The 12,366-nt window shown below is 43.8% G+C and overlaps 1 protein-coding gene across 1 annotated transcript in view; it reads left to right on the plus strand.

The window, feature by feature from the left end:
- The window catches only part of LOC104475235 (cytosolic phospholipase A2 epsilon-like), a 39,598-nt gene that overhangs the window by 11,912 nt on the left and 15,320 nt on the right, over positions 1-12,366 (plus strand). Inside the window, exons 4-10 of the mRNA XM_086748675.1 lie at positions 7,602-7,738; positions 8,540-8,668; positions 9,301-9,341; positions 9,911-9,953; positions 10,378-10,441; positions 11,463-11,629; positions 11,754-11,849. Of these exons, the coding sequence (XP_086604801.1) occupies positions 7,602-7,738; positions 8,540-8,668; positions 9,301-9,341; positions 9,911-9,953; positions 10,378-10,441; positions 11,463-11,629; positions 11,754-11,849 (677 nt within the window). The remainder of the gene's footprint in view (positions 1-7,601; positions 7,739-8,539; positions 8,669-9,300; positions 9,342-9,910; positions 9,954-10,377; positions 10,442-11,462; positions 11,630-11,753; positions 11,850-12,366) is intronic.

Below are 12,366 nucleotides of genomic sequence, written 5' to 3' on the forward strand. Positions count from 1 at the left end.
TCAGACTCAAACACACATTTCTGGCACGCCCCGATCTCACTGTGGGCACTAGTGAGGCGGGTGCCCAGTAAGATCACTTACATGCATCCTGCAGCCTCTGAGTGCCATCGCCAGGCTCCAATGCTCACATGCAGTTAGGCTGGCGAAGTGGTGGAAATGCTAGAAAGGAAGCAATTTTGGTGAGGTTTATGGGACTCTTACAGTCTGGCACCTGCTTTACAGTGGTAATCCCCTCCTCAGTCTGAGACTGCAGACAGCCTTGGGAAAAATAATTACTCTTGGTTATTGGTGTGGTCATTTGCTCCTCTTCAGCAGGAGGTTAATGCCAGAGGCTTTTACAGGAACTCATGTTTCCTGACTCTATTAATGACATCACCTCTCCTAGAGAATTCCCCATGTGTAGGAGGAATACCTAGTCAGGATGAGGTGGTGGAGGAAACTATATACTAGCTCCTTTCCTCCCTGCTAACGCCCCTTCCAGTGACTCTGTTTCCCAAAAGGGTGAGTAAGGAGCCAGGCGATGGGAGAGGAGGACCAAGGTGGCACAGGCTCTCCAACACCTTCTAGGTACTCTCCTTGAACAAATGAGTTGTCGGGTGGCCACCCAGAGCTGCACTGAGCTCCCAGCCTGGCCTACCTTTGCCATCACTAGTGTTTACTTTCTGGATTATGGCAGCCACTAAAGCCCACAGCCCCTACCCCACTCCCATGGACAAACACCAAGGGGATCTGCCTCATCTGGCACAAGGGAATTGCCCTGAGGGGCCACGAGTGGAAGCAGACCTCTCCCAGGTCCTCGCGCAATGCTGATGACACAGACCTGCAGTGATGTGGCCCTCCCTGTGACAATTTAGTACAATGTGAAAGAGGAAAAGTCTCTTGGACTCCACTGGATACTTGACCTGAGAAAGGGATCTCTGACAGGCTGCTCTCTGAAACCATGGCAGCCTATGTGGGTACCAACTGATACCACATACCAAGAGTGGACCTTTACTATTGGAGAGCGTGTTTGGGCTCTTTAATGCAGCAGGGGTGAAAAGGAGGGGTGTCAGGTCTGGCTTGATATACTCAGCCTCACTGGTGTTGGGTGTTTGCAACACTGCCTGGACTGCAGAGGTGAATTTGACCTGTGTGTCCCAGCAAGAAACCACTTGGAGTGAGTTTCAGGCAGACAGGTGATTTCCTCCCGAAGACAGAAACTTCTCTGCTGGGTGTTGTCCTACCAGTTCAAGAGCCTGTGGTTAGGAGGATCCCTGTGATGCAGTTATCAGAGCTGAGGCAGGCCAAGCTGAAATCTTGGGGAGGTTGGAATGTGACTGTGATTATCATGTATATTTTCTAATTATAGAAATCTGGTGCAGGTGGAAGCTGTCTCAGCTGTGGAAGGAAACCTGTTGGTCTTAGCTGGGAGGTCACACTGCTCCTTTTAGTCTTCCTTTTGTATTTGGATCTTCCTTTAATTTTTCATCTTTGGATTAAGAGAGACATTGTGTATTGATGAAAGAAGAGCTCAGAGTCTTCCTTCTCTCCCAGCTTATTAAATTATTTTGTGAAAGCTCTTCTTTTATCCATTCGGAAGAAATTAGTCTGTTCTGGGGTGATACACCTTGAGTCTTTGCAAATCAGAGTGGTTCTCTGAAGACATTGGGGGTTATTTTTGTGACAGAAAATACATGCAGGAAAATTAGGGAGAATACACCTAGTGCAGGTGATACTCATAGTCCTATCCCAAGAACGCAAGCAATGCCGTTGGTGCAGGAGGTAGAGGCGACCCAGGGTGCAAAAGCTTTTCTCTGTGGCTGCAGTAGGTACTGTACTGAGTTTGTCCTCCAGGGAGCAAACCCTACTTTGCCACTCGACTTAAATGGCTGGACAGGATGGAGGGTTCATTCAGACGGGACTGTCCATTCCTGGCAAAGGACATCACTGATTAAGCATGGTAGATCTATGAGTCTTTGTTTTTTCCACAAGCAAGCTACAGAGAGTAATATTAGGCTTACAGATGAGTGTTGCATCTGGACACTTTAGAGGACAGAGTTCAGTTCAAATCAGGTCTCAGAGAACAGATGGAGGTAACTTCTTAATATTGTTTGCATCATACTATGCTGCAACATACTATGTGCCCAGAGACCATGTCCAATGATTGAGAAATGGGAGCAGCTCTCTCCCTTTTAGGCAAACTGTAGTAAACTTGAATTCAAGAGGAACCTGTCTGTGCAGGTGGAGAGGAATTCACTGTGAGAAAATTATTCTTTTCGGCATTATGAAATACCGTAACAGGACAGATGGGATTTTGTAGTTTACATTCATTGTTCTTATGACACTAGTTTTTCTTACATGCTTTGTTTTTCAGTGCTGTAATTTTCTTCTTGCTTGTGATGGAGATGAATGATTTCAGCACGTGATGGTTCATTTCAGGAACATGTCACAGGACTGTACTCTCAGCAGCAGCAACAGCTGGCTACAGTTCTGAACTTCTCATTTCCGTCCTGAGTATTTAGCCCATCTTTAGCTTGAGGAAATAGTCCCACAAACACACAAATGCAACTGAATCAGAAGAAGTTAAAAGTTGGGAAAGGATATCAAGGTCACATAGTGCTAACTTCCAAAGAGACTGAGTTCAGATGTCTCAGCATCCACATGATGTGGCATTATGTCATCAGGGAATGAAGTTGCAACACATGCACTGAGGTTAAGGCCTGGCATGGCATGAAATTGCTAATGATGCCCAGCAATTGCATTAAATTTAGAGCATGAAGAAAATGCAAATATTATTTTTGTATTAGATCCCAGGTAGCAATGAATAAACTGGAAGATTTTCAGTAGCTTTTTTGTACACATTTTTTAGGGATAAAAGGGACCAGAAAAAGCTGGTTAGTCATTTCAAGTACTCCCATGTCATGAGGGTATCATAGTCTTCAGAGTATTCAGCAGACATCCAGCTATCCTGTTATTTTTTATTAGTCCTGCTGTTTTTCTCACAGCTTAGCCTGGCTTGAAGTGAACTGCCACTTCTACAGAAATACAGAAGCTCAGTTAGAGTCAAAGCATGGGGAATAGCTGACACTGTACAACTCAAGGAAAACATAGAAAATCACAGGAATTTTATGGGAAACAATAACCTCTCCACATCAGTAGAGACTGTAGATTAATTGTGGCAAAAACACGTATGGCATAGTTCCCCTTCTCCATGGGAAGAGGATATGCTTGTCCTAGTGGCTTCACCTCAACTTCATCTTCAAGGTCAAATTTGCACTCAGTAGTTACTAACAATTATATGCAATTTGTCTGTGACCAACTAGCCTTGATATTGCAGAATCACACAGAGCAGCTGAGGCGTGAAGGTACCTCTGGAGATCACCTAGTCCAGCCCCCTACTCAAAGCAGAGTCAACTACAGCAGGTGGCTCAGAGCCATATACGCTTGGGTTTTGAACATGTTGAAGGACAGAGACTTCACAACTTCTCTGGGCAACCTGTGCCAGTGTTGACCACCCTCATGTTTAAAAAAAAAAAAAGAAATTTCTTATGTTTAAATGGATTTTCCTGTATTTTGCTTTCTGCCCATTGCCTCTTGCCTTTCACTAGGGACCACTGAGAAGAGTCTTATTGTGACATCTTTATTTCTCTCTCCCTCCCAGATCAAGTATTTTATATACATTGATAAGATCCTCCTGAGCCTTCTTTTCTACAGGCTGAAGAGTCACAGCCTCTCCCCATATGGCAGATGCTCCAATCTCCCCGTCTTCTTTGTGGACTTTTGCTGGATTCACTTCAGTATGTCCTTAACTCTCTTGTACCGGCGAACCCAGAAATGTGGCCTAGCCAGTGCTGAGTAGAGAGGAAGGATCAACCTCTGCCTGCTGGCAACACTCCTAATGCAGCCCAGGAAGCTGTTGGCCACAAGGGCAGATTGCTGGCTCATGTTCAACCTGGTGTCCACCAAAATGCATATGTACTCCTCTGTAGAGCTGCTTTCCAGCAGGTCAGCCCGGAGCCTGACCTGGTGCATGGGTTTATTCCTCCTCCTGTGCAGGACTTTGCATTTCCTTTGCTGAACTTCATGAGGCTCATGTTGGCCCAGTTCTCCAGCCTGTCCAGGTCCCTCTGAATGGCAGCATAGCCATCTGGTGCATCAGCCACTCCTCCTAGTTTTGTACCACCTGCAAACTTGCTGAAAGTGCACTCTGTCCCATCGCCCACATTGTCAATAAAGATGTTAAAAAGCAGTGGCCCCAGTATCAGCCCTTGGGGTACAGGACTAGTGACTGGCCTCCAGCTGGACTTTGTGCTGCTAATCACAGTCCTTTGAGCCTGGCAGTTCAGCCACTTTTTAATCCACCTCACTGTCCATTTATCTAGCCTGTACTTCATCAGTTTGACAAAGAACTGTCAATAACTTGACACACTTATGGAAAAATAATTTTAGAAAGTAGCCTCATGAAAATACGTTGTCAAAGAAAACACTCCAGCAAACAGTAAATTCCAGATAAGACAGTAACAAAAGACATTCACAAATATTGTGGCTGTTCATTCATGCTTGGGTCAGAGTTTTAGCATTGCCAGCTTTCTCAGTTCTATCACGAGTCCTGTTTTATACATTGTGTGGTTGAAAGCTGGAATTTAAAAAAAAGGATAGAGCATCTCTGTTTTTATTAAGAAGAAGAAAGGAAAATAAAAAAAATTGGCTTTTGCAACTGTAGCAAAAATAGAGAAATATGTCCTTCCTGTACTCTACGATGGCCAGAAACCAAAAAGGAGAGAAATTATGTCTCAGATCAGTTAAACATTTCTCAGTACATCCCATCCTAGCCACTTTGGCAATTTTGAGGATGCTGGACTCATGTTTTCAGAACACTTGAGATCGACAGTGATAAGTGCGTTAATGAGAGAAGGGATGGTCTAGACAGCCTGAAGCCATGTTTGTTTCTTAGCTTTTGCACAGGCCTGTTATGTCCCCTTGAGAAACTGTAGATCAGAGCCAGCAATACCACCTGTCAGGATGAGTACGCCACAGCTCAGCAGGCTGTCAGACAGCACAGTCAGGGGAGATGTTTCAGTTATCAGAGAGATTGGTAATCACAGTCCTCCCACACGTTGTAAGTTGAATCTTACACTGGTAATTGCCAAAGTCAATATATTAACCTGTCACTTCAAAGATGTACAAATCTGAGACACCGAAATGTTGCCTGCGGAAATAATTTCAAAGACAGAAAGGCAACATACATCCTTCATGAGGATCCCAGAAGTGCCAAGAAATTCCTTCAGACTCAGGATAAAGAGTTACCTGGGAATCTAGCTGCACGACAGGCGTCATCCTCCAGGCATGTCCCAGTCACAGGGCCGCTGGATTTCAGGTAACACTTTATATTTAGGCAAAATATCCAAAAGCAATATATCTGATATCCCAAGCAAAGACACTAGGACGAACTCTCTTATAAACTTGAGGAACTAACTCAAGGCCTGTGCCATCCTTACAGATGGTAAGTGTTCGTCTCTTTGCTCATTAGTTAGTTATCTCTATTGACTGCCATGGACCAGACTTCTCCCCTTCTCCTCTTCTCTTACCAAAGCCTGTGTTTACACAACAGGATGGATCAGACCTTCCAGTTGCCTCTGGAAAAGTTTCTGTCCAAGGTCTTAGAATCAATTTGGTGTTTGCTTGGTTCATCATCTCCCAAGATGATCCCTTATTGTAAATGCAGGCTCATTCCCTCCATCCACAAGATCCAAATGCTTTCCATCACTTCATTTTTCCTGGGAAGAGATATGAAATAGGAAATAGCTTCCAGGTCTTTCAAGCCTCAGCAAACACCAGGAAAATGCTCCAGCTACCTATTAACCTCCTGAAAAAGCAATTGTACTGCTAGTAGGCCTTTCTCTTCCTATCCCACCTGAGGTTACAATGCTCTAGGTTCCTGGAATAATTAATTTTCCATCATGAAGGGTTAATAATCAGGTATTGCAGACGTTAATTATCTGAATCGGACTCAAAAATTATTCTTTTAGGATTTCTCACAATGCTAAAATGCCACAGAGCAAATTTATGCCCAATCTCTCTCAGGGTCTGAGGCTCACTCTCTGTTGCATTGGTCACAATTTCTCCCTGTGGTTTTGTATAGTGAGGGGGGGCCTAAGGTGGTAGCTCCTGTAGGAAACTGCTAGAAGTCGCTCCCCTTTATTCAGTGGACTCGGCCAGGCCTAGGGCGGACCCGCTGCTGGCCAAGGCTGAGCCGATTGGTAGCAGAATGTTCCATGATAACGCCTCTGCGATAACGTATTTAAGAAGGGGAAAACAGAAAAAAAAAAAAAAAAGAGAAGAAGAAGACATGAAGAAGCTGAGTGGGGGCAGAGGCGCAGAGGGGGAGGTGCAGGCCTCATGGGCCTTGCAGACCTCACCCTCTGGCCTCTTGCCAGGCAGCCAACTGGGCCCGACTCGGTCCAGCCCAGCTGCAAGAAGTGGAGAGGAGATGAGATGGATGATGTGAACAGATTCTGAGAGGTGTCTGCCAGCCTGTTGTGAAGAACTTTTCTTGTGAGAGGAACAGCTGCAGACGCCAAGGTCAGTGAAGAAGGAGGGGGAGGAGTAATGCAGCTCCTGGCCAGGATTCCCCTGCAGCCTGTGGTGATGACCATGGTGGAGCAGGTTGTCCCCCTGCAGCCCATGGAGGTCCACGGAGGAGCAGAGATTCACTTGGGGCCCGTGAAGGACCCCACACCGAGGGAGGTGGATGCCTGAAGGAGGCTGTGGCCCATGGAGGGCCCGCTGGGACAGCCGTTCTGGAGAGACTGCACTCCGTGGAAGAGATGACCCACGCCGGAGCAGTTTCACAAAGGACTGTGGCATATGGGTGGGACCCCACAATGGAGCAGGGGAGGAATTTTTCCCCCAACCATGAAGCAGTGGTGTAAAACAACGCGTGATGAACTGACCGCAACCCCCATTCCCTCTTCCCCCCTGTGCCACTCAGGGTGGGGAAGGTAGTAGAGATAATGTTAAGCTTGGGAAGAGGGAGGGGTGGAGGGAGGTTATCTTGTTCCCTGTCTCATTATCCTGCTGTTTGTAGTAATAAATGAATAGTTTTCCCCAAGTCGAGTCTGTTTTGCCCGTAACGGTAACTTTAAGGATTTTCTCCCTGTCCTTATCTCAAACCTCGAGCCGTTTTTTCTTGTATTTTCTCCCCCTATTCTCTTGGAGGGTGGGGGGAGTGGGAGAGAGACTGCGTAGTCTGGTCTCAGTCGGGGCTGAACTACGACGCTCCTCCTGCCAAATTTGCAGAGAGATGAAACAATGTTGATAAGGGGCAATGTAAGACCCCCGGCTATTCATATTGTTCTATCCACTGGCTAGGTCTGTATTTTTTTTTTAACGTGTAGGACTGTGCATAGTTATTTGAATACACTGCTTATTAAAAACAGTGTTGTGGTGAACAACAAATTCATTTTATCCAGCTGTGTAATTTGTATCTTCCTGGCTTGGCTGATGTATATCAGAAAAAACTGGCCAACTCTCATCCATGTTCAAGCTACAGAGAATTCCAATGCCTCCACTTCTTGTGTTGTGCTTCCACTGCCTGATATTTTGTGCCTGTGTTTCTATAGTAAGCCGATCTGACTGCTATGTGAGCCTGTGGCTGCCAACTGCTTCGGATGAAAAATTCCACACCAAAACCATCAAAAACTGCAGCAATCCCGTGTGGAATGAAACTTTCTATTTCCGGATACAGAGACAAGTCAAGGTACACAAACCAAAAACTCTCTGCTTCATCTCTTCTCTATTTAGCTTCTTTTGATTTAGCCCTAAAGAGGATGTCATGTCTTTTAATACCTTTCTGAGTTTACTTAAAATTCTGCTAGCAAGCTGGAGCAAAGATATTGTGACTTTTGCTGGAATCCACGTCTCTCCTAACAGATAGTTATTGTTTAAATAATAATATAAGCCTGACCTCCTTGGAGAAGGCTAATGGGACCAATGAGAGAGTGACGACACAGAGAAAATATTAAATGAAAATATAAAGAAACACTGTAACAGAAAAACACATCTTTCCCCAAGAGGACATGAAATAATGGCATATCAATGCTGCTAAACTCTAGTATGATTAAGATGTTTACTCAGTTTGCTGCTGATAATTACACTGCACTCAAGTACCTATGAACAGGTGGCTGAAAGTGGAAAGCCCAAGGACATAGAAAGGTGATTAGTATCTGAAGTGACCTCTATTGCCCCTGTTGATAAAGGGCAATATAGGACTTCTGGCTATCCATATTCCTTCCTAAAATATTACATTTTTGGTGAGAGGTATTTAGAAGTATAAAAGGTAACCCAAGAGAAATCTCAGTTTGGCCTTAATTGACAAGAGTAGAAGCGGCTTCTTATAAAGGAGATTACACAATTTTCTTACTCTTCCTTATGACACTTTGCTGTCAATACTATTCTATTTCTTCTCTGTAAAGCCGGCACTGAACCTGGAAGAGCTGCAGAATGTCATACTTCTCAAGTACATGACAATAAATTGGACATTTTTCATTTCTTTTCCCAGAATATTCTGGAAATTACTGTTTCTGACGATGACATCATTCATGATGATGACCATGCAATTGTGCTTTTTGATGTAGCTAAAATCCCCCTCGGGGAAAGAGTGCCTATGGCATTCCTACTAAATCCACAGGTGAGAGCTCGGCCAGACATTGAGTACACCTTGACATCCATTCTCTAGGTTGGTGGTAAAAACATAACAAAATTTATTAAAACCTTGCAAATTGCTCACCAGTGACCAAATTCATGGCCTTCTCAAATTGCTGTTGGCTTCCTCTGGCACAGATTGTGGCCAAATTCCCAAGCTCCAGAGCAAATGCAATTTTAGGGAAGCTTTGCACTTTTAATAATCTGACAGAAAATAACACATTTTATCTAATCCTCATAAAGATTCTAAAAAGAAAAACAATACAAGGACAGGGAAACAGCCTATTTTCACAATATTTTACTAAACACTGAGTCTTAGCATATCATGTTCAGCACATGGAAGCTGTCAGGGAAGAAAGTGTGAAAAATAAAGGTTTACTAGGAAGACTTGTAAGCATCAAAGACCCTTTGTTCTGCTAGTACAATTGAGATCTTCTGCTTGGGAAAGAAAAAAGCTGATTCTGTCCTCTACTGCTGACAGCAGCAAGCACAAACCAGAATATTGTTACTTATTAAAGCATAAAGGAAACTGTGCTTGCAAAATTGAAGGTCACTTTGCAAACCTCTGCACATGCTAATTGAGACTGCTTCTTTTTTTTTTTTTTTTTTCATTTTCAGAGGAGGGAGGAGCTGGAAGTTGAGTTTGTATTGGAGAGCATGTGAGTAAAAACCCATTATTATGGGAGCAATAGCTTAGAGTGGTGCATCAGTGCAGGGGAAACTTCTGTACACCCAGTATCATCTTAATAGCCAGCTTCACCCTTTTTCCAAACTTAATATGTGCATCAGCAAATCATTGTAGGAAAGGAAAATGCCATTACATGGACAATGAGTTCAGAATCTTTAGTTATGTGACTTTCTCTTAAAATTTATATATTACTTACATAGTTCAGAGTCAATTTTCTGGGGCTGGTAAATCCCACTGCAGTAAGTTTATAGATTTTCTGGAGAGGATTCTGGGCAGCTCATGGCTGAGGAGAATGTTGCTGCCCAGTATGTGACATACCTGTGCTGTTAAGGCTGTTACAAGCACTTTCCAGGTGCTTTATTGCAATGGAATCATTTCTGCTAGGTAGTTATGTGGCATCTAGTGAAATGGGAGCATAACTCTACAAACAATAGGAAGGAACAAACAGAAAAAAAAAAATTGAGAAAAATGTGTCCTATTCAGGACAGCATCTAGATTATACTGTTTATAAAATAAATATTATTTGCTTTTGTTTTCTAGTCAAGGTCCTCCTGAAACCATCATCACAAATGGGGCAATAGTGGTAAAATATTATTTGCTTTGTTCTCTTGTGTTCTTTCCCATATCATTCCTTACCTTAGCTGACAATGATGGCAGTGAGGGAAACATTGCAACTCTTCATTTTTTAGTAATATTTTTCCTCTTAGGAGCTTTATCTTTGAGGAGGCCAGCGTGATCTTAGATGAGCCTTCAGACTGCTATAATTTCCCCTTGTTTTGTCTGGACCCATTGAAAATTACAATGTGTAATTTTGTCATCCCATCTTCCCATGTGATGACAAAGTTAATTCTCACTTTCACTGGGTCTGGTAGAAGTCTCCAACACAGCTGGCCCCCACATTCAAGCAGTGACCCTTCCTACAATGACTGTTCCAAGATCTGCCAGCACTGGTGGTGAGATGGCCGGATGAGTAACCTAATTCTCTGTCCCCATCATGGCTATTCTAGTGTCGTGAAGTAGACTGCTTGGAAGTTCACTTGGACAGTAGGATGAAAAAGAAGCATTTTTCAGGTACGCTTATTAATTCCTTAACTGAATACTAGCAATTTTACCCTCTCTAATAATGCCTAGAAATTGCATAGTGCAAATACTAAGGCTTTAATTCATAGAATCATAGAAACATTAAGGTTGGAAAAGACCTCTAGGATCATCAGGTCCAACCATCAACCCAACAAAACCATGCCTACTAACTGGCCGCATCTAACGTGATTTGTAAAAACTTTGTAGTAGGGAATGCCACCCGTTCTGCAGCAGGTGTAGGTTCAGGGTTCTACCTTCACGGGAGCCTTGTGCCAGACTAGAAACAACATCAGATGCTTGTACAGAAGGTATCTAAAACCCAACCTGAGATCCTGAAAACCTCTGCTATACTACTGTTAAACCCTAAAGAAGCTTACTTCCTTAAGCATGATAGTCCTTGGCTTTAACTTTCCTCAGGATCTCTGAAAGTTTGACTTCTGCCTACGCACAGAAACACCTCATTTTTTGCAGGGGTTAGCCGCTCAGCAGCTGGCTCCCGCCTGACCCTGATCAAGATCCACAATCTAGAAGTTCCTCTACCCACATCCCCTGAGGGGCTGGATCTGGTAGGCAATCTCAGAGCATGCATAACACACACTGGCAAGATTAACTCATCTCTTTATATAAATAGGATCATCTGCTGCAGAATCAGATCTTATTTTAGGGGACTGAGAACATCTGTTGCTCATTATTTGGCCTGGGATGAGGATGATTTACAATGCAAAGTACCTAATTGCATTCACTGTGTCATGATGCAACTGCAATAGAAATGCAGCAGTCTAAAATTCAGTGCCATTCACACCCCACTCCCATTTGGATTCTTATTCTGCCCATTATAAAGATACAGCCACCTGTAATGATTGGGTCTTGGATGACTTTCAGAAGACAGCTTCCCAAATAGAAAGGAAGAGAAGGGGTTTGTTCAAAGCTACCTTTTGCTTCTTTTTCTCCCTTTGTGTCCTTCTTGCAACTAGAAGTAACTTCTGGTATTCATTTTATCTCATTGTTTTAGAGAATGAGCTAACACTTACAGTGAGAGGATCCTTTGAAGATACCCAGAGACTTTCAGTGGGCTGTGACTCCCACTCTCTCCCAGATCCCACTTTCTTCCACTATGCCAAATACAAACAACCATCCCTGGATGTTGTACTCACAAAGAAGAGGAGGCTTCCCACCTTTGTACGTAATCCCAGAACATAGTAGACAACACAGACAGTCCTATGATCTTTTATGTGTGGTAGAGTAGGCAGCGAGAGGAGAACATTTCTGTCTTAACCAAAAAGCACTCTGTGCTCCTTTTCAGTGTGCTTGTGTGTCATGCGGAGCAAGAAGGAACAGAAGTGTCCCCCTGACTTTTCCTCTGAAGTCACTCCCCTACGAGCAGGAAGTAATCGGCGAGGTAAGTGTCTGCTGGCCATGGCGAACCCTTTGCAAGCTTTTAAAAACTGTTGCTGGTTCCCAAGAAGTAAAAATCAAAGACCGGAGCCAGTTGTTTTATGACATTCCTCAAATTTAGGGTGATCTATAATGAAGTAAATAATTTTGAGCAAAATAAAAAGGGAAATCCAGGGCAGAAGGAGGAAGAAGAAAAATGTCTAAGCTGTTGCTCATGTTCCTTCTATGGTCCGTGTCCTTAGCTGGGCTGGAGGTCACTGGGTGCCCCTGGGACAGAGGAGTGTGGCTGCAACCTGGCACATGGCCAGGGGAGGTAAACCCATGCCACACTTATGGGGTGCTCAGCCTCTTTGGCTTCCCCTTGTATCTCACATTGTGGTGTGAGAGACTTTCGTTTCAAGACCCGTCTTTAGTGGTGGACCCTTCCCGAAAGGTGAGGTGCAGCTCTTCTATTTTTTTTTGTGTAGCTAAATAGTACTAGTGCAAGCTACACCTAACTTTCACAACAGAGAGAAGATGCA

This window comes from Chlamydotis macqueenii, chromosome 5, assembly GCF_036417535.1.
Source record: "Chlamydotis macqueenii isolate bChlMac1 chromosome 5, bChlMac1.mat, whole genome shotgun sequence".
Lineage (NCBI taxonomy): Eukaryota > Metazoa > Chordata > Aves > Otidiformes > Otididae > Chlamydotis > Chlamydotis macqueenii.